Raw genomic sequence first — 23,332 nt, 5'->3', positions numbered from 1 at the left:
AGGAGTCAAGAGATGAGGGGGAAATCATAGAGTACCAAAAATGGTTGGGTCCCTGAGGTATGGGCATAGGCAAAGTTTTTCTTTTCCCTTTTCTAGTTTTTTTTAATAATATGAAGCATGTTTTATGGATAAAACTTAAAATAGAGTTTACAGTTTTGAACTAAAAAGAAGGGAAACATAAAAATAATACTGCTATGGAGCAGAAGAGGTAGAGAATTTAGACAGACAGATAACCAAAGGAGTTGTCCCTGGACAGGAAGGAGGAAAAAGGGGGAGGGAGGTTAGTGACCTCAGTAACTCAATCTCCTGCTGTGAAATGCTTTAAAAATCAAAATGGAGAAGTGAGAGAAAAACAAAAGACCCAGAGATGGGAGAATGACAGAATCATAACTGATGCACCAAACCCAAGGAGAGGGATCTTTTTGCTTGAGGAAAATTGGCTTTACCTGCCGGCAACTTGCTGCAACTAGTTTGCGTGGTCACCTGCAAAACTCACACGCACTGTGGGTCTGGTGAGAGAAATTACAGGATCAGCGCCAGTGAAGAGTAGGTTTAATATCTGAAATCCAATAAGAAAAACAATTTTTATATCTTTAAGGGTCTCCCGAGGCAGGATATGCAGTAGTCTGTGGAAGTTTAGAAAGCCCAAGTGTACTGAGTTTTATGAAGAAATACCATTCCTCAGATTTTTTTTTTTTCTTTCCAATTCCTCTTGCTTGTAGACAATAAGAATTTCAGTGGGACTGTTGAACAGTAAACTGAAGGGGAAAATAACACATTTTTATAAATCAGTGAAAGTATGGTTTGTTGGAAGGTATAAGTTAAGCCATATTAATTGTCTTAGTAATATAACTTGAATTAAACAACTGGTATTTTAACCCTGCAAAATTTCATGGAGGAAAGTTCAGGGTTGGTCCCAAAGCAGGCAGAATTTAAAGATTTACTCTATTTCTTCAATTCCAAGGCATTTTCTTCTTTCAAATTTTAGCTATTATGATTATGTAATTTACGATGAGTACGTGCATTTAATTTTTATTAGTTTTCTTCAAAACTCTATTTACTCTATTTCTTCAATTCCAAGGCATTTTCTTCTTTCAAATTTTAGCTATTATGATTATATAATTTACGATCAGTATGTGCATTTAATTTTTATTAGTTTTCTTCAAAACTCTTAATTATATTGGGGTCTTATTTTGTGACTGATGACATTTTAGAACAGAAGCGGTAAAGGGATTCAATTCAAAGGTTCATCCATCCCAAGAATACACACATTTGTAGGCACATACTTTGGCCTTGGTGAGCTCACTAAAGTAGGCTGCTTCCCTTGGGTCTTTTTAAGTATATAACCCAGAGATGTTGGAAAAATTCTGCTTGGTATGCAGAGGCCCATTGTTACATCCATGTTTCCTTTAACTTTTTCATTTGCAGTCTTTCCTGGTAGGTTGTCATCCCTTCTTACTTAATGGGCAGGAGAGCTTAGCCTTTCTGACCTCGTGGGGCCAGGATAGCTTGTCATTGGCCCCAGTGATCTCCAGAGACCTGGTGTCCGACCTGGCCCTTTCTCCTCCTGAGCAGCGCCTCACACGGACAGCCCGTCTTTTGGCTGGACTACAGCAGCCTTCCAGTCCCACACACTCACTGATGTTTTGTGTAATACACGGTTGTTTTCTAACTCTTTGGTAAACCATGGGGAGTTTTTGTTTTGTATTTGTTTTGTTCATGGGGCTTCACATTGTTACACTCTTCAAAGTTACCTCAGGTGATCACGTCCTATTTTAAGAAAATTGATGGTTTCACAATTAGTCTTTGGGAAATACTGGTATGTTATTTAGGACACATCAGGTCTTCAATTTCTAGAACTTTCTCTTTGATTTTTTTTTTTCCCTCTTGTTGTGGCTACTTTTCAAGCAAGAAGTTCTCTTCTCCCTTGCTTGCTGTTTTTGTTTTACTCATGGTTTTCACTACACTTGTCTCTACATACTGCCTTCTCTGTCTCTCAGCTTCATTGTCACCTGAGTGCCCTGTATTCAGACTTCCCAAAAGAGGGTCTGGGCTAATTGGTTGGTCACTATCCAAATGGAGCTTCTGGCTGAGTGGAGTTCTCCAGAGGATATAGACAAATGGCTGTGTTTGCCCCTGCTGCCCCTACATTACCCAGGCTGGTGTGGCAGGTTATAGACCCCTGGGACACAAAGCTTGATGATTTTTACAAGAAACATTTTGATCCCACTTTTCAGAAAGGAATTGGAAATATAGATAGCAAGCAGAGTGTAACAGATTCAATACAAACTCGAAACAATTACAATCGTCTGTTAATTGTAGAGCATCCCTTAAATCATAGTAATTTTTGCAGCATCCTAATTTTTACTCACATGTTATAAATTATCCGTATATTTAGAAGTAAAAAAGCGTTTGTTTTTAGTGAGCAAATTGACAGAGGAAAATAATAACTTTTCATGCTTCTTGGAACACAACTACTAAGGCTTTATTTTGGAGTTCAAGGCTTTTTGACATAGCTACTTTGAAAATATGCAAGCCAAACACACACACACACACACACACACACACACACACACACACAAACATGAGTAAAGCATATCTTAATTTTTAAAAAAATCAATTAATTTGTAAGGTGGACATTCCCTTGTAGGAATCTCTCTACACTCAAATTGTTCTCTGTCCCTAAGTGCCAGGCTCTAGGAGAGAGGATGAGCTCTGGGGTTAGGGAAAGGTAGGGAATGAGGACTAAGGAAATATTAGAGAAGATGAAACCACTTAAAACCAAGCATCATAGGTTTACCGTACTCAGTCAACTTAGAAAGGGGTGATCAGTCTTTCTTGGTAAAGTCCCCACCTGTTCTCTAGGATTCATTTTACTGTCTACCTCAAACACTGGTTTCACAAAGTTAAAATTATTAAATTTATTTACTTTCAATTAACAGGTATGTCCACTAAGACATATAACTTAATCTTTTTCCATTTGAAAACCTAGAGACTAATGGTCATCTGCTTGTTGTCTTTCTGAATAAATATCTTCTCCCCGTTTTCACAGTAAAATGTTATGAGTGGGAAAATGAGGAGGGGAAGCTATTTATGTTACAATAAAATCCTCTGTCCTCACCTCTGGAACTTACAGAAAACCATCCAGCTAACTTGCCAGCAGTTCTTCAGCCTTTGGTAGTAATATGTATGATATTTAATATCATTAGAATCTTTTAAGATGATGATTTTTCTGGGGCAGATAATATGCCTTTTAAAGGCTAACCCAATTCTAACAGACATTTAAAATATTTTTATTGATTTATTGAATTATAAAATACATACTTGCTACAGTGATTAATAAAGGAAAATAATAGTTCTCTGTATTACATTGAGAGAATAAAGATGGAAGAAGAGTCAAGACGTTTGCTGAGCACTTTATTTACTGATTAAAAAATAATGATTTACATTTTGACAGAGAGGCTCTTTAAAAGCTGAACTAGCAGAGCCAATAAAAATGGTTTCTTCAGAATGTGCTGCTTCATTATTTTGAAAAGATATATCAACAACGATATAAAGACAACTGCTGAGTTAGGTCATAAAAATAAACTCCAAAATGTAATTGTCCTACATTTCTCTCTCGGTATTTTGTACAGTATTTGTTTTGAGAGGATACGAATGTGAAATATGTTTAAATAGTCATAAAGATAAGCAGTTACTGTTACCATATAATTATTTTTTATATTAAGATTAATCTAATTTGTATAGGAGGGGATCATACTATTTAAAAAGTGCATCTCTCCTGAATCTATTCATTGATTTGTACAGCAAGTATCTATCACAGGCCTCTGAAATTCCCGCTATCCCACGTGATGTTGCCGGCGTAGCATGAGAAGGCAGGCACTGGCCTTGCTTTCAAAGACCTGATCTTTAAGAATGAAGAAATTTATTATGGACCAGATAAGCATTAAAAATTGCAGCAAGACACTTAAGAGAACCATTAGTGGTGATGGTGGCACAAATCTCTAGAGTTCTTTGTCTTCGTCTTAGAGTGGTATCCACAACTTCTTGATTTGTATTTATTGATCAAGGTGGTGGCCCCTCAGGCTGGCGTCCCACGACTCTGTCCCTTGATATTTGGTTGGTTCACCCTGGTTACTTCCTTTGTGCATTGATCCCACCAAATGGCCTTATGGCGTCTTCCCGTACTTGTGTGGGTTGTTGTCTGGAAGGAGCAGCTCTGCATCCTGAAGAAGGACCACACAGCTCCTTCCCAAATGCACACCACCCCATTCCAACTTCAGCATCTCTCTTCACTTGATGTTGCTCCCTGAGCTTAAACTATGAGATTAGGCTCTTCACATTCTTGCCAAAAAATTAAACTGATTTTGCTATGAAGATTTCTGGGCATCTTAGAGGATTTTAAGTCATTTCTAGTCTGAGGGCAACTGAGGCAGCTCTGGCTAGTCTCCTGGGAACACATGCCATGCCTCTTTCTCTTGTAGCTCTTGTAACAGATGAGAGGAAAGGTCTGTAGAGAAAGGCTGGGACTTCGGGAGCCACTTTCTAGCAGCCAACTTTCTGTCCACTCCCTTCAGCTCCTGAACCACCCGAGCATGTTACTGATTCCCCAGAAACTTCAGACCTGACCTTCAACTGCCAGAGAAGCCAGGAGACAAACTGTTATGAGGAATTTTTGTTAATGTTCTTAGTTGTTGAAGATTTCTTTCCACACACAGTTTTTTAAATCTAGAAATAGTCAAACCATGCCATTTTTTTTTTTAAGATTTTATTTATTTGTCTGAGGGAAAGAGAGAGTGTGTGAGCTGGAGGGAGAGGGAAAGAGAATCTGAAGCAGACTCTGTGCAGAGTGTGGAGCCTAACGCGGAGCTTGATCCCACAACTAGAAGAACCTCAAGATCATGACCTGAGCCAAAACCAAGAGTTGGCCTCTAACCTACTGAGCCACCCAGGCGCCTCTAACCATTCTTGATTCTAAAATTTGAGTAGTTCACCAGTGAAAACTCCGTTTTATCTTTATTATTTGGCAGTTCATGAAAATTACTTAGAAACATTTGCATATGTTAATTAGCTCACCTTTTTTTGGTGGGGGGGTTGGAGGGTCAGAGGGAAAAGGAGAGAGAAAATCTTAAGCAGGCTCCATGCTCACCATGGAGCCTGACTTGGGGCTGGATCTCACAACCCTGAGATCATGACCTGAGCCCAAATCAAGTCGGACACTTAGGTGCCCCAGCTCGCTTTTTTTTTTTAAATTTTAAAGCAAAAATGTAAATCCTATAGAATAAAAACACCTTTCCATTCTGTATATATTCATATTTTTAGATAAGCTAAGTTGAGTCAGGTTCAAAATTTTAAGCCAAATTCAAAAGATAATGCAGAAGAAAGATAGGAAACCCAGGAAGACTCTGCAATGAAGGGATACTCACCCATGTTCTGCTCCCAGAGGCTCACACAGTAAATCTTAAGGAACATGAGCATCTTTACTTTTAAAAACTATGCATTGTGCGTCAGTTCACTAGAACTGAGAACACTGTTCTAGGGGTTACTAGAACATTGGCAGCAGTTTTCTTAGGATAAGAAAACCTTTTCATTATTATTTTTTTTAAGCACCTTAGTTTTAATTTTTTTTCTATTTAGTGTTACTTTTATTTTTCTCAAGTAAATCACTAAGCATTTAGAAAATATTTCTTTATCAGAAGTCCCCTAAAAATGATATTTTAAGTTAATGTATTTGTATTTTCCTTGTGAACCCTAACACAGCCTTACAGACGGCCATGTTAGCTTTTAGTCCACTGACTTTACTGGTTTGTGCTTTTCAAAGCAATAACTTTATAAGTTATACACTTAAATGCTACAAATATTGGGGGCAGAGTGTTCAAAACGTAGAGATGAAGGCAGGTTTCTTATCCTGAGAGAGGACAAGTCCGAAACTGGCCTTATAGTTCTCTTCTGGGGAGCCATGAGTGGAGAAGGGGATGAGAAGGCAGAGAATAATCTCAGGAAGAAAGTTGAGGGGAAAAAGAGTGGAAAGGATTGTGATTTGTTGTAAGAGAGGAAACCAATCTAGAAATGCCATCCTGGGTGTCACGTCACTTTTGTTTGCTCCCACCTCAGACCCTGGGCATGTGTAGACATTTGCACCCCTGAGGACAGCCAGGAGGAGCGCAAAGGGAGTAGGGTTCCATGTTCCCCCACACACAGAGTGCCCCCGCCGTGGTGTTCCTCTCTCCGGTGTGTCGTCACGGGGTCTGAAGATGTTTGTGTGTATGGTGTCTTCCAGGCCCTCAAGTGGGTCTGTTCCCCACAGTGTTCTTCAGCGTAAAGGACCTCCTGACCCACTTCTCCATGCTTGCTCGATAGAGATGGTTTGGGTCACATCATTAAACTTTTCCAGATAATGGTGGTGACACATTGTTGGCTTTCCAGTTGTTTCATGGTTGAACAAAAATCCTTATCAGGCTTTAAATATATAAGAGATTTGATTAAAATACCCTGGAGTCGAAAACAGATTCAAAATAAAACTTAAAAGACTTAGTTGTATTTGACTTATTTACTCTAAGGTTCACTAAGTGCCCTGTTCCCAGCAGGCTTTCCTATCCAATACGTTATTTTTTTTTCCAAAATGTTTGACTCATTTTCTTCTTTAATAAACAAAATCTGAAGGCTCCCCTTAGGTTATTTGAAATAAAATAAATGGGATCCTGTGACTGACCATAAAGCCGTGAACACCATGCAGGTTTGTCTTCAGCTCGCGCACACCCCTTTCACCTCCACCTGCTCACCCAGCCCCTGGGAAGGGTCTGCACCAACTCCTGGGCACCGGCCAGCAGGACTGGTCCTGCCGGCCACTCCGGTGTGCCCTCCACACAGTCAGTGACCTCCCCGGCCCGCAGCTCCCTCCGCATCAGTGCTGTGCGGGAGTTCCTGCCAAGTCAGCCTCACTGGTGGAGTGACATTGCCCTTTTGTCAGGCCCAGCAACGGCCTGTCATTTGCAGCAGACATAGGCGGGCCGAGGGGGCCACCTGTGTTCCTACACGTATGAGTCTCCTCTCGGTGCTGCAACAAAGTACCACAAGATCAGAACAACACACATCTGTCATCTGACAGAGGTCGGAAATCCGAAAGGGGCCTCCCTGAGCTAAAATAGTCAAGGTGTCCGCAGGCTGTGAGCCTTTAGAGGCTCAAAGAGAAGATGCATTTCCTTGCCTTTTCCGGCTTCCAGAGGCTGCCCACATCCTTTGGCCCATGATGCCCTTCCGTCTTCAGAGCCAGATTAAATGCATCTCCCTTATCTTCGCGTAATTCAATCTGCAGAGTCCCTTTTGCCCTGGAAGGTAACGCATTCTCAGGTTCTGGGGATTAGGATGTAAACATCTTTGGAGGACCATTATTTTACCATCATGCTACTAACAACCTATATCCAATAAAACATGGTTGCCACGCTGGGATTTCTGGATGGCTTTCTGATTTTGGCCCTCTGCAGACTCACCCAGCTCATCCCCCTCTCTCCTTACCTCCCGACTCCACCCCTCCTTTCCCTAAAGCCACTCTGATTTCTTGTTCACAACCTTCTCTCTGCACCTTTGCACTCACAGTTCCAAAGTGGCCTACACATTCCTCCCCTAGGCTAATAAGTCTCTCTTACCCGCTCCACACCTCCTTCAGAAAACTCCTCACCTCCGCATTGAGTGTACCGCTCACAGATCAGGCTTTTACACAGTGGGGAGAACTTCCATTCCTTTTTAGACAGTTCCAGGATATTATGTATGTATGTATTTTATTAAGACTTCTTGTATAAAGCTTTTTATGACTTCCTTAGATGAAGTTAATTAGTACCTCCTCTGTACTTCCAAAGCCTCTGTTGGAGCACTTATCAGATTTTACTACAATTATTTGTTTATAGGTATTTCTTGCCAAATTGTCTTTGAATTTCTCAGGAACAGAACTGTCCCTTTGTCTTTGTATCTAGAGCACTTAGAACAAGTCAGTGTTTAATAAATGCCTATGGAATAAATGAGTGAGTAGAGGAGCATGCAGTTAAACCTTGCACAAATATAACTAAGCTGACCTTAGCAAAAAATTATAAGTTTGGTTAGACAGTTATTTAAGGCACAGTATTCTCATTTTGAAACCAGTCCCATAACAAAGATTCCAAGGATGATATTTTAAGAAAGTTCTACTATAAATATTATTGTTTCCATCCCCTTACCAGGAAGGTGCAGTTTCCAACATATGATAAGTCTTCATCGTAATGTTGACTTATATAGTGTAATCTGGCAACTTCTTAAATGATAATATGTTGCAAAAAAGCTTTTGTGTATCTCTTCTTTCATTGACGGGGAATTTTATGTGATGTTTGAATTTCTTAATTTTGCTTATCTAACCACAATTTTTGTCACCAGCGTGGAAGAATGGCATTTTGGGGTAGCTGTTAAGGTGGAAATTCTAGCCCTGGTCTGATGATTGGTAGTGAAGCTCAAGTTCAAGGTCAAGAGAGGCTCATTTGAGTTGGCCTAGAGTGAAAGGCCTGGAGAAATGGGCCTCCCAAATAAATGTAAAAAGACAGGGATACGAGGTAATGCAAAGAAAAGAAAATACAGGAGTGCGGCGAACCCGAGACGAGTAGGTTAAGGTGAAGGTTTGGTGGAGCAGCTTAGTGGGACCCTAAATCCCAAGGGTCATTAACTACGTTGGTGGAATCCATGGTCTCCAGAACAGTTTTAACCCAAGGTCCAAGTCAGGCATATGTGCTGATTGCAGGTGAGAGAAGAACCTGTCTGCACAAGAACTTCTCCAAGATTGACAGAAACACTCAGCCCATGTTTGGGCGGCCCATTGAGTGAAGCAGAAATAAGCAATGCTGTGTCCATGACTATAAGCGTGAAGGTAGCGTTCGGGTCCCATTTCTGGCAAATAGAGAAGCCTGCTGGCCGAAGGAGAATGTTATCAGGGAGGATCTGTAAGGCCTTCATCCATGAGAAAATGTGAACCCACCTAACTGAACAGTGTAAAGCTACGCTCATGATTGAAGCAGCCCGTGCAGGTTATACGTGGAAATTCCTTTACGTCGTAGTCATGTTTAATTGTACACTTAATTTGGCTGCGCGCAGGGCTACCATTCATGGGATGGGGAAAAGGTGCAACTTCCAAAGATGAGAAACAGGCTATAAACCTAGGGGTGTGGACCTTTTTACCTCCAGGTGGTGTCCGCAGGAAGTTGACCATGGGGAGCAGTGCCAGCAACACAGCTGAGGGAAGATCATGTTTTGTTTCATTGCAGGAACAAATATTCTTTTAATGGATGGTTAGTAAGGAAGCCTATTGTATAAAGCCCAGCTTGAATTTTAATGTGAGAATGTTGAAGTCAGTCAGTCATTACTCATTTTTTTTTATGAGTGTAATAACATACAGGATATGCACTTGTCAGTCAGTACACACACCCTTTGGGCGTGGTAGGGTACTTGGACATGGCTTTTGAATTGTAAACCCGATTCTGTGATTACACGAAGCTGCAGGAACTTCTCTAGTGTGCTGGGGGTGTGTGCCCATGTTGCTGGTAAATTATGTTTGCAGTGTAGCTCAGATTATAAGATTTGGATTTCTAGAAGACTAAACGTGAATTTTAAGCATATGGATAGGTCCTAATCTTTTACAAGGCTAGTGATGCACAGGGAATTTTGTATAGAATTCACCTATCTCTAAAGCAAGGGGAAACCTTCAGTGCTCCCTCTGAGGGGAGTGGCCAGCTCTCAGCTCAGGCATTTGTTGCCATGGGGGAAAATAGACAGATCTTCCCAGAATTTAAGATTTCTTTTTGAGATATCAGAATTATAAAATTTCTTGTGAAATATGCCAAATTCTGAAAGATGAAAATAAAGTTTTTAAGTTTTACTAGCTCACTTTCCCGTTTATGACATCTATGATCAAGGAAACTAACTTTAGGAGCATAATAAATTAGTATGCTGCTTATTTCAGTTCTCATTTGATTGTTTTTTATATAGTCTAAGAATTTAATTATCTTTCTAGCTTACTGTTCCTGTTTTTATCAACTTCAGTAGTGTAAACCAGTGGTTCTCAATCAGGGGCAACTGTATCCCCGGGGGATATTTGGCAAAGTCTGGAATATTTTTGCTTGTCACAACTTGGAGTGGGAGGATGCTGCTGGCATTTAGGGAGTGAAGGCCAAAGATGTGCTAAACAGTCTACATTGCACAGGACAGAACCCAACGACAAAGAATCATCTGGCCTAAAATGTCAATAGTGATAAGATTATGAGAAACCTTGGTATAGACCGTGTTTTTATTTCTGTGTCTCGCTCCTTCTGTTCCGCCCTTTCTTTTAAAGAACCTTTTCCTAGGTCCTCTCTGTTTCTCCTCCTTTCTGTAATCTCACTCAGAACCTTTAGGTTGGTGGTTCTCAATTTCAAAATGCAGGGAAAAAAGTCACGTGGGAGTTCCTAAAAAATGAAGACCCTCAGCCCCCACTTACAGATATTCTGACCTGTAGCTCTGGGGTGGGCCAGGATTCTGCATCTTGAAAAGCCCCTAAGTGATCCTAAGGAAGCCCATGCATAGACCACAGCTAGAGTGGTAGGGTAGTCTTTGTTTTCGTAATATCTGCTTTTCTTCACTTGTTTAGATCCGTTGTTAGTTGAACTTCTCAATTATATTGTTACTTTTATTAAGCCTTTAAAATATACATAGCTTTTAATAATCATTTATACTTCGGGAAGTAAAATGTATTTATGGACAAGTCATCCAAGTAGCTGGATAATATATCTTATAGAGTTTTTTCCCAAAATTTCTGGTCTCTTTTCCCTACTTGTTTTGTAATATACCGTATGTCTTCTCACTGGTTGATAGCGGTTCCCTGAAAATACAAGATTAAAAACTTGTTTTTTAAATGTATGAGCCAAGTCAAAAAAAAAAAAAAGCATGGACTATAACAACTGAAAATATTGGAAATAATCTATGTAAGTGATTCCTTAACCAAACTGATGCATGTGAAATGTTACAAAAAAAATTAACTCCCTGGAGATCATAGTTCATGCCGTGTACTTGTTCCATGGAGGCGGAAAGGTGAGGGCAGTTGTAGGTACATAAGACCTATTTCTCCAAATGCTGCCTGGCACTTAGGAAAACTGCATGTTTATGCAGGTACCTGCCTTCAGGGCTTCGGCTCACGTCTGGCGCTCTATGTATTATAATGGTTGAGTACAAATCATGGGGCTTTGATAGGTCTACAGAAGTTATTCAGTGTCTTGAAATTTATCATTAGAATGATACATGACAATTATTGGGTCATTAATAAGGCATATCCTCTGGGATGTCATTACCAAAACAGATGTCCTTCTACACAGATAAGACAACTTACAATCATGCAAACAATGTTGGTCTGCTAACCAGCTTGCCACCCAAGAGTCATGAGTAGCTTTGTTATCCAACTTTGATCACTTTCTCATGACAATCCTGAAGAAACTATTTTTAAGAAAGCCAGAATTCTATTTGGATGGCTTCGTGTTCATGCCAAATTAGCAGGTATTAAAGTAGTTACTGGATGGCCTGAGGAGAGGTCTTTAGCTTCTCCCTCATAATTTTCATCAAATGCCTTCCAACCTACTATAAATAAATACAGATAAATGTCTCACTAAGCAAATGTGTTTTCACAGGTTTCTCTAAGCCCCTCCTCTATAAAAATTCTGATGCTGACACCACTAACAGGCCCCTGAACTTGAAATGATGAGACTGGGTGTATATGTCACCTTAACCAGCTGGAATCTCAACAAATTCATCTTTCTGGAACTTTATTTCCTCTGATTTAAAACGAGATTAAACTGTTTTGTGATGTCCCTTCTAGTTCTAGAAGACTATGATTCTGTTAGAGTGCCCACACTTTGGATATCAAATGTTGAATTGGTGAGGGTCATTTGGGGCAGGAGAAGATCACAGCTTTTCCCTGCATCCCTACCCTTTCCCCAAGAATGGGTCAGTGTTAAGGGCAGAACCATTTCCCGTCATTGCACCCACAAAAAGGAAACCCACGGTGCTGTGCCTAACTCAGTGATACTAATTGGGTCCTAAGATTAGGGATATAGAGTACCTCTTTCCTGGATTCTATCTCTAGACAGAATAGGTTCTTCTGTGAGGTTAAAGAGGTAAAAAACTTATTTTTGGCTTTTCCCTTTTTCATCTCTCATTAGACTCTCTCAAGGTTAGAAGTGGCAAGGCTGCCTGCCCTCCACTACTGTACTTGGCTTGCTGCTTCTTGGAGGACACCTGACCTGCCTTTGTGATCATACGAAGGCTGGGTTGAGCCTTGGCTCTAGCTGTTTTCTGGATAGACCGGCCTAGCTCACTGGGGTTTGGGATGAAACCTAACATACTCTCTGTTTCCCTCAACAGCTTTGTTAGAGAATGGTGATGTAGTCATCACATTAAGAAATGTGACCAGTTATAGAATGTCGGCAAAGCATTCATTCATTTATTTGTACTTTTTCCTCTTTGTTCAGTAAGCACTTACTTAACATCTGTGTGCTTTGATAAGTTCTAAGCATGAGAATACATAGGTCAAACAAATAGAGTATATCATTATGTTGGGCATGTCTCATGATCTTTATTCTCTATGATCGTATCTGTAAAGGGAGAATAGTTGAATCTAAAAAAGAATTTCAAATCCTAACGCTAGGCCCAAAGAAATTACCATGAAAGGTTACAAATTCTCTAATGGGAAGGTTATAGACTTGTATCATCCCTTATTCAGTTATGGAAGTAAAAAATTATTATGGGCACTAAAAATGGTGTTTTACATGGTATGTGACTTAGAACCACATTGTCCATTGGAAAATCATAGCGCAAAATTGGCCTCAACCCAAATCAGCAACGAAGAACTGACTCTTCGCCAAGACTTCTGCTCTGGGGTTGACAGCCATGGGCCACCCTGTGACACTAGAAGAGGCTCATTTTAACACCAGCAAAGCCATCAGTGCCATTTATCATCAAAGGCGCCATCCATTCTTCAGAGCTACGTAGAGGGTTGTTAAAAATCACAACATGCTAGCAGACTATGTTTTAAACAAAGGGAAACCTATCTTTGGAATAGAAGCAGAATACTAATGGAAAAATGGCCGGCAATTTGTGAGAAGAAACCGTGTCTGTTTTTGTTTAATCTCCTTACTGTAAATGTGACATTACTTTAAAAATTACTAACAGTGACATAAATCTGAATTACAGCCTGAAAGAAAAACTTTCAGAATGGCCCAATTATCCTTCCTGAACTACTTAAAGAGTCTCCAAAAGACCTCCTCAGGGCAGCTCATCTTCCAGCTTTGATGGAGAAGGGTTGGCTTGTTTTCATCTAAATCTATGGTTCAATCTTCTGTGTGAAGGAAAAATCGATTATAAGGAATCACGTTAAAAGGGATTTAACGTTTACTTCTCCTGAAAGTTTCCTTTTATGGGTTACCATCATATTTATTAAGAACTTTCTTGAGCTCTTTCTGCCCACGGGTCTTGTCCCTGTGCTTTAATAAAACCACCTTTTTGCTCCGGGGTGGGAGGGGGAAGAACTTCCTTAAATTCTTTCTTGGACCTTTTTTTTTTTTTTTTTAAATGCAGCTAAGTGATATAAATTTGAAGACTACTTTTGAAACTTAAATGGAAAGCATATTCTTTTAAAGGTGGTTTTGTCCGCCTGCTGTGCTGAATTAGGTTTTGAGAGAGCCACCAGAGTTCTGGAATTTACACTGTGGCAGAATACCAGATGAAAAAAATAGCAGTTCGTCTTCTACACAGAGCTGAGAGGTCAGGCTTGTGCGTCCGCCCCCACCCTGGCATGGCTCTGCTCACCGCCAGGCAGCAAAGAAGGCTCCTGCTCAGCAGTGACCCGGGACCTGCCAACACAAGACATCATCAGAGTGCCTCAGAATGTCTTAGCGCTAACCCTGTGTGCAGAGAAAAGCTGGAATGAAAATACGAGAAGCAAACGCAAGAGAATCACTTATTCAAAAAAGACCATTTGGTTTGGCTCAGCTTTATCTGGGAGTTTCCAGACCAATTCAGCCTGTATCCTGAAGAGATCCCAGACTAGAAAAATAATTTTTTTTCAAGTACATGCATCATTGGCTACTATTAATTCTTAATTTAGACTTATTCTGATAATGTCAGTGGAATAAAATGTAGAGTAATATTTATTTAAAATGCATGAAAGCTACAAACATTGACATTTGTTTTCTCTTTCCTCAGGCCTATTTAATTCCCCCCCCCCAACTTGATGGCATCCTGTTAACTCATTAACATGTTTACTCATCCTTTTTTTCTATTAGTGTTAGCTTCTAATGTGAAGATTTTTTAAAATTTTGCTTGGCTTCTTTGTCTTGCTTTTTTTTTTTTTTTTTAAGATTTTATTTATTTATTTATTTGACAGAGACAGCCAGCGAGAGAGGGAACACAGGCAGGGGGAGTGGGAGAGGAAGAAGCAGGCTCCTAGCAGAGGAGCTTGATGTGGGGCTCCATCCCAGGACCCCGGGATCACACCCTGAGCCGAAGGCAGACGCTTAACGACTGCACCACCCAGGCGCCCCTGTCTTGCATTTTTTAAATGTTAAGATACTAGAGGGATAGTACGCAAAAATGCAGAATGTTTTCTGCGTTGTGCCAATTGTGAAAAATACAAGTTTGTATCAATTCATGGGATGTTATCTAGTTCACCAATTCTTCTTCTTGCTAAGAAGTTTTAATAATTTTTAATCATTCAATTATAATCTCCACATTGGTAGTCTCAACCAAAACCTTGTCAGTTTACTTTTCATGTAAGTAATGTAAAGCATTACTTATAATTTGATTAAAATTGAGATGATTTTATATAAAATATGCTGTTAAGTAATAGTCCTTAAAAATAATTAAAACTATAATGATGTGGCTCTAAGTAATTATTTTACAGAAAGAATATTGAGCTAAGGATAAAATATTTTGAAGAAAACTGGTCTTGGAGATAAAACTATCCTCCTACTCTTCATATTTTTCCATTCCACTCCATAGTTTTTATTTCTTAGATACATGAATAGTAGTCATAAAAAAAATCTGAAATTGAATTTAGGCAACTTTCCGCGTTGCATTAGAATTCTCAAATACTTGGGAGTCGTAGGGTCACTGGGTGCAGTGAAAGGGACTGAGATGAAGAAGCCATTGCAGTAAAGTAGGAGCAAATGCTAAGAGGGAGAAACAGAGCAAGTGAAACATGCCTGGAAAGTGATGTGCAAACGTTAAAGCGTTATGCTATAAATGTTCTCTTAGAGCTTATTTACAGAATCTTTTGCTGAAAATGTAAAGAAAAATGCCATTAACCTAGGGTAAATCACCTAATATATCTATTGGGTAAACTTTTGTTTATATATTTATAAATATAAATAAATAAGTAAATGCGTGTGTGTATGTAATGCTGCTTAAGGTAGATCGCACTTAGCCGGCTTGCTGGTTTGGGGGGCTATGCATGGGGCCCTTTCTGTTGGTTTTCTGCCTGGGATGTGTCCTAGCATCTGAGCAGTTCTTTTTGGCCTGAGCCAATGGAGGATCCTGCTGGGGCGCAGGAAGGCACAGTAAATTAAGCTGGGCACTGTAGTCTGTTTCCAGGTCACTGCCTTCTGCCTCTTTCTCATACCTTGTTCACCCTTTGACCTTGTTAGAACAGTAATGTTTCTTCATAACACATTCTTAATGAGACTATTTACCTTGCATACCCAATGAGATCATGCTTCGTGTAATAAATTCTGTGCTCGAACATACGCCAAGAAGGCAACCCTTGCAGCTGTTAAAGAATTAACTTTTTAACTGAGGGAGGGACCTTTCACTTGGCAGCCACAGCTAGCATGGCACTGTTTTTCTTATTTTAAGTATCTCATAAAGCAAGGTGGAGGTTTTCTTCCTTTTTTCCCTTTTTGCTTGTTTTGTTTTGTGTCCACAGATATATTGATCTTGAGCATAGCGTAGTTATTCCTAAAGACTGTGCATTTACAGAGCAGATAAATAATATGTATTTTTTTCAAGAATGTTCATCTGATTTCAAAGATCTATTTGTCCAAAGAACTCAACTCTCAGTTGCAGCAAAGCTTAGGAAATTTATTTTTGATCAGAAGTAGTTCTTCCCCCCCTCCCCCAGTGAATACTATTTTTTATACAGACCAGTTTGAATTCTGCATCTTTTGGTACCTCCTTCCATCAGAATTGGTGCCCTCACCTGAGCAAAAGCATAAAGCCTGGGACACCTGCTACAGCCACAGCCCCTGAGTATACCAAAGTTGACCATTCTGCCCAGGGAATGAGGAGAGAGAATATCTTGTGAATCAGAACAGGTCATAATATGCCTCCTACTGAAAAGACTAATCTCTTCAATAGAGGGGACCTGATGGTAACCTTGCTGAACTCATAAAAGTCATTGGAGGGCCAAGCCCTTTTTCATCCCCCTTTGACCTCCTGATTTGATGTCACCTGCACACGTAATGGGGCTTCTCTCCTCTGTTTTTCCATTGTCATTACAATAGCTCACCGCCTACTCCCTCTACCACAGTCCCGTCGGTACCATCCTTGTGACCCTGTTGAAACCACTGTACCCATCTGAGTGATGGTGATGACAGACAGTGGTACCCACCTCACAAGGCACTTCTGAGGATTCAATGAGATAGTTTTACAAGATGCCATCCTAGCCCTTAACATACAGATTCTCAATGAATGGCAGCTCTTTACTATCATTATTTCCCTACTAATAAAATCAGTGTAAGGTAGTCCCAGCCTGGCCAGACCTAGAAGACCTGCTGTGTCATCTTTGAAATTCTGGCCCAAGATGGAACCTCTCTGCACACAGCCTCATTGTACACACATTCCTGAGTCTGGCATTAAAAGAATAAAGGGAGGAAAGAAAATGTTGCTAAGTAAAGAGGAAAACATAGTAGATATATATAACTACAGAAACTATAATGCCATTAAAACAATATTAATCATCTGTCTAGCCCCAGAAGTGCCTTGTGGGCAGATGCTCGCTTTGCACCTTTCTGACCTCCTGTCTCCAGCAGGGGAAGTATCAGAATATGTCATTGGTGGTTATCTTCCAGAACCTTGTTACTATCTCTGCGAAATTAGTAAACCCCTATTCTGGCTGCTTCGGATTCCTTTGAGTCTCTCTGAGGAGATTTGGCTTCTGGTCTGGAGGACTCTCCTCTTAGAGGAGTCAGTGGTGCTTAACTTTGGGTGGATCCCTACACAGGAAGGTGGCCTGGTCCACGTGGGTCTTCAGTGTAATCTGAATCACACCAGAAGCAAACCAGAGCATGGTGGGAATTAATGCAGAGGGATGCAGGAAAATGTGACCTCCCACAGAAAGATAAAACAGCTTCTCCCTCCCATCGTCTGACTCTCCAAGTATCTTGTCAGTACTGCTGATCCCACACTTACAGCCTGTTTTACAAACCTAATTACTTTCTTGTGTATTGATCCAGCTTCCTTCCCCAAGATTCTACTCTCTTGCCCAGGCTCAGATCTTGTTATTCAACATCGCACTGCTCACAAAACCAAGACACGTTCTACACAGTGGGTAGATAGTGGTTATTGGCCAAGTAGTGAAGTAACATGTTCTCCAATAGCAACGAAACTATATTTATTATAGATGTGAAGATATCTATGGATATTTGTACACACATTACAATATAATATATGGAGATCCACTAATTTGGAACATCTTTTTTCGCCAGGTTTATTGAGGTTATGATTAACAAATAAAAGAGTATATATATTAAACGTGTACTCTGTGATACTGTGATATAAATATACCTGTTGTAATGATTACCACAAGCTACTATATCCGTCACCTCATACAGTTACCATTGTGTGTGTGTGTGTGTGTGTGTGTGTGTGTGTGTGTTTGTACGTGTGGAATGTCTTTTAAAGTGGTCAGAAGTTGGGTTTGAGTTTGCCTTGGCATGTTTTCTGTGTTACTAACATCAGTAATGCCTGTTAATTTATTAAATTATGTACATTAATGTGAGAATGTTTAGAGATACTTTTTAAAACACCTTGTTTTCAAGTTCTTTAACTACTGAAGGTGTATTTACAAACAATTGAAATGCCACTTTTTTATTATCAATTGAGAAGCTAATCGTTTGTTCATAAAGCAGGGTACCCATGGGTGTTCACCCCAGCTCCAGGAGTGCATATGGCCTTGTGAACAATAGATGCTCTTTTTCCTGTTAGTACCAATGAGAGAGGTTTTGCTGTGAAACCAATTAAGCCTGTAGAAAAATGACATTCCTTCCTTTGGTTTTACAGCACAGAAATACTTGGTTGTCCCCCCAGCTCTCTGAGTATGCCTTCTCTGGAAGTAGAAAGGCAAAAGAGAAGTCATTCAAATAAAGAGGATGAGGAGGATAGGAAAACATGAGCAAGGCAAGGCTGGCAAAAGAAGTGGGCTATTAAAAGAAGGATTATGGAGTGGGTACTGTAACCGTCCTGTGGGTTCAAACCAGGAGTCATATTTGGCCTGTAAGCAGAAAACACAGGTTTTCATATAACCTGAGGCTATCCTCTCTAATATTTACTACGAAGACCTGAAATTTCAAGACACGGGATGAAGCATTTCTAAAATTACAGATTTCTCACTTTAAATTTTTCCAGTGAAACGTTGTGATTGAAAAAAATCCCGTACCAGTCTTTTATTCTACTCCAGAAGAAGAACAAGAACAAGAATAAGAAAGCTGTCCTAATTACCCATTTCTAGGACTAAAATATCTTTAATTGAACATACTTGAGAAAAATCACAATGAAAGTACTAGGAGAACCTTGTTTACCCCCTCATTTTACTATGAGATGCAAGAATGATAGAATTCCTAGCCAGCCATCATTCTACCCCACCAGTAGTTTGTCACAAAGGTATTTTACAGGTCCCATCAGCCTCAGAAGAGAGAGTAAACCAAAAAAATAAGTCTTGCCATGCTACGTTTAAGGCCTTTGTGAATCATGAGGTCTCATTGGGAATTTTTCACACTTTTTAGAAGGTCCGGCTAGATGATCTCTGCTTGCTTCTGCATATTGGTCAGGATAGGAAGCAGGGCCTCCCCGTTGCACAGCTCCTGGGGGAACAATTCACAGAGATCTATAGAGTTCTGTCTCCCAGCAGTGCCAGGAAAAAGTGGCTGCCAAGATGCTGTTCGTAATTAAGGACTTGGCAGCTGAGGGCAGCCAGTAAGCACATACTAGTTACTGTAACGTCCAGGTAGAACAAGTGAAACTCCTTTAGGTTTAAGCGGCACTGGGACATGTTTACAGTCACATTAATGCACCCCCCACACACTGTGCATGTGCGCCCTCCCACCCACAGCTGTCGCTGGCACTTAAGGAATGAAGTGTGGCTCTGGCCACCTGGGAGCATGCGTTCCCAAGCCCAATGCCCATTATCTCCATGTTAATTTAGTAAGGTGGTTGGTAGGCAGTGTTAAGACCCCAAATTTATGTTCACTGATGCTTTGGATAATGGAAACATGCTTTATTAAGGATCTCTGGCAAAAGATTTTCCTGTGTAATTAGCAAACATCTTAATTATACACTTAGATTTGAAGCTCGTACTAATCTTAAAGTATATAATTGATGCATATTAGATAAAGAGAAAAGGATTAGAAGGGAAGCCGCATAGCATAGGTCCATTAATGGAGTATAATAATTTATTAAAGTTTATTAAAATTTGAATTTGAAATAAATTCAACATTTATTGAGTACCCATAAGCATCATGGAAAGGATGTTATAGGAACACATAAGACACTATTACCAACTTTTACGGCTTTCATTTTAGAATACAGCATGTATTAGAAGAGCAGCATAAAATTTTCAAGCGTTTTAGAAAGGCTACTTTGAGTAATAAAAGTGTAATTAATTATGTAACTCCCCGTGCTTTTAGAGAAGATATTGGATGAATACACAGGGCTGCAGAATGTGCACACTGAAAACATTACCTTGAGCTATTTAAATAAATACAAATTATTACTCAATTCCAAGTGTGTCCCACATATATTCATAAAAATCACAGGGTAAAGTTAAATGTAACTTAAAAATCTAAACAGAATGTTGATAATCTGCTCAATAGGTTATGCTACAGGACATAGCCTTGTGGATAAGTGCTGGAGAAAACGTTAAGCTTTCTTCTTCGTGATATTTCATGGCATTGACCTTAAATCAGCCATGAGAATAAACATAGCATTATAGACCTAAGGCCTAAAACAAATATGAATTTTATAATTAATTTGCAAGCAAATATCACTTTTAATAAAAGTTGAAAATATAACCCTTGGCTATTTCTAGTCAATCAAATTATAGTTATCATCAGATGTCGTCTTACGAATGAGGACATTTTAATGAACTGGAATATTTTAAATATTTGCAAAATTATGGAAAGAATGGAAGTACCATTGAAATATTATTTCAGGTGTTAGTAATAATTTTCAACATGTTTTTACTTTCCTTACCCAGTTAGCCCTCTGTTAGATAGGAGAGGGAAGCCCTATCATTTCCATTTTTCAGATTAATCAGTTGAGGCTTAGAGACAATTTTAGGTGACATAGGCAGTTCCAAGTGTCTGATTCCCCAAATAATATATGCTTTTGATGAGGCACTTGGCTGACTTCTTTTCTTGGTGGCTTCTCACCCATCCATTCCTCAGAAGCATCTGAGTTCCCCACTGTAAGCTCAGCACTCCCAGGCAGGACTCATTCACAGCTTCCCATTAGCGTATGTGTATATGATACATTTGCTTCTCATTGAAACACTTCCGAAAAAATCAGATTTTTCTGCCACGAATCTTTTATTGAAGGAGGTAGTCTATAAAGAAATGAAATGATTTGAAAAGGCTTTTAAAGTTGTTCTGCTAATTTTAAACTCCTTAAAGATAGGAATTATATCTTTTAAGCCCAGTTCCAATATTTAATGGATGTGTGGCAGGTAGATGTATTGTTGGCTAGTAGCTTGTCTTGTATCTAAATTGGTAGGTGTTTCCGTGATGAATGTGGTAAATATTATTGGCCACAATTGTAATCATGAATGGTTGTTTTTTAAATCTGAAGTTAATTAGTGTGGCATATTTCTACTCTATGTTAAATTTGTATTCTAGAAGTCCCTTACATGTTAGAACTAAGTAGAAGGTGGCTGGTCCTTCAAGAATTTTGAAATAAAGTGTTCAGTAAAATTGGAAACCTTGCATTTGCAAATAAGTTATCACCATAGCTCAAAGTTCAGGTTTTATCCTTTTTATCCATTCAGTCATCCATCCATCTTCCCAGTTATCTCTCTGTCTCCCCATCTACCCCATGTACCTGCCACCCACCCCCCAGTCCTCCCATCTGCCTTCCAGTCTCCCTTCTACCTCCTCAGTCTTTCATTTCTCATTGTCTATTTCAAGAGCCTTGAAGGAAATGAGAAAGAAAAATAGTTGATAGTAAACTTGATATTGACCCTTTGGTTAATGACCACATTATATTTATTGTCCAAAATGTGGCACTTCTAAGAGTAGACAAGGCACTACTGGTAATCATGCTGGGAAAACCAGTATAAACCAGGACTGTTCTGGGCAAATCCAAACATAAGGTCACTCATACATAATATGTTCTCCAAAAAATTTAAAGTGTGATTCCATTATAGTATTATTATATTTTTTTAGTTCTAGATTATATGATTTGTGAATTGTTTATATTAAAAATATAGAATGACACAGATTTTTAAAGATTTTATTTGTGTGTATTGGTCTAACTTAAACCTGATTTTTTGTAGCATTAATTCCAGTACATGTAGTAGTTAACTCTCTAATTTGAAATCATCTAAATCATATTTAATTTATTCTCTTTTGTTGCCTTGCTTTGGGGTTGATTGTGCTCCCATTAATTCAGTGGAAATCTACAAATCACTGTCTCCAGGTATTGCATTTACCGACGTGCCAGAGGGGCTGTAAATGAGGAGGGACACCCAATCTTTGTGTTTCGGCGGTTCACAGTATAGCTGGGAGTATAGGGTTAGCAGCATTTACACCAAATAACTATGCATAAGCCAGCGATTGCACACGGACCAGAACAGGAAGAGTAAGTGGTAGAGAAGCACCACGAAGAACTAGTAAAGGGGCCAGAGAGAGCTAATTAGAGGGAGCCAAGACAGCACTAAAATAATAAGACCCATTCTGGCACTTGTTGGCAACTTGTTGGTGGGTAATAGTGGGAACTACTGGCTTCTGTAAGATAAACTGAGGCATATATAACTTATTAGCATATGAAGTAATTTTTCCTTCCTCTGAACTGCCATCTCTATCATGTGTTCATTGGCTGTGTGATCTTAGATTTTTTTAACCCTCTGGTCTGTTTCCTCATTATAAAATAAGAATCTTAATAATACCTACTCATAAAATTGTTAAAATGGTTAATTGTTATGAAATAGTTAGGACTGTGCCTGGTATTAGAAAAATACTGAAAAGGGACTATTTCTGTTAGTACAGCAAGATCTCTTTCGAAGAAAAGTAATCAATTTAAGTCCGTATTTAATTGTAACTTACCTCATGTAATGTATCCCAAACAATCTAAACTTACCCTTATTGTTTATAATTTTTTACAGCTCGAAAGTCAAAGAAGTTGGGCAAGTTAAAAGGTATTCACGAGGAACAGTCACAGCAGCAGCAACCCCCGCCCCCACCCCCGCCCCCCCAGAGCCCCGAGGAAGGGACGACGTACATCGCTCCCGCGAAAGAGCCCTCAGTCAACACAGCGCTGGTTCCTCAGCTCTCCACAATCTCTCGAGCACTCACGCCTTCCCCTGTTATGATCCTTGAAAACATCGAGCCTGAGATTGTGTATGCCGGCTATGACAACTCAAAACCAGATACGGCCGAAAACCTACTCTCCACTCTAAACCGCTTAGCAGGCAAACAGATGATCCAAGTCGTGAAGTGGGCAAAGGTACTTCCAGGTAGGACTGCCTCCCCTGCCACGGTCTGCGTCCTGCGCTAGACAAGTCAGGGCAACACACGTCGCCATCTCCAACAGTGCAGTTGGAGTTAGCTTCCCGTTAAATCCTCCTACCGGATTTTTTCATCAATATCTCATTAAGTGGGTGCGTAGGGAAACTCCCTTCATGTGCTCATTTCTCCTGAGATGTTAGGGCTACGGGTTCTATTGTTAATAGACATTTCTTGTGTTGATGATTGAAAGGGGACATTTCAGACCCCAAATATTCACAAGGTAAAATACATTCTGTTTGTGAGAGCGTAAGCTGAGGCCATGAGCAGCAGCGTGTAACCAGGGCCAATCTGAGCACAGACGAGGA

General features: G+C 39.8%; 1 protein-coding gene across 4 annotated transcripts in view; it reads left to right on the top strand.

Annotated features, from left to right (window-relative positions):
* NR3C2 (nuclear receptor subfamily 3 group C member 2) overlaps nucleotides 1–23,332 on the top strand; it is a 323,747-nt gene that overhangs the window by 232,085 nt on the left and 68,330 nt on the right. For all 4 annotated transcript variants that reach the window (XM_057310111.1, XM_044384353.3, XM_026499446.4 and 1 more), the window contains exon 5: nucleotides 22,625–22,975. In XM_057310111.1, coding sequence (XP_057166094.1) covers nucleotides 22,625–22,975 — 351 coding nt within the window. The remainder of the gene's footprint in view (nucleotides 1–22,624; nucleotides 22,976–23,332) is intronic.

The sequence above is a fragment of the Ursus arctos genome, unplaced genomic scaffold, assembly GCF_023065955.2.
Source record: "Ursus arctos isolate Adak ecotype North America unplaced genomic scaffold, UrsArc2.0 scaffold_11, whole genome shotgun sequence".
Classification (NCBI taxonomy): domain Eukaryota; kingdom Metazoa; phylum Chordata; class Mammalia; order Carnivora; family Ursidae; genus Ursus; species Ursus arctos.
Note: the sequence above shows the minus strand (reverse complement) of the source record. Positions and strands in the feature narration are given on the sequence as shown.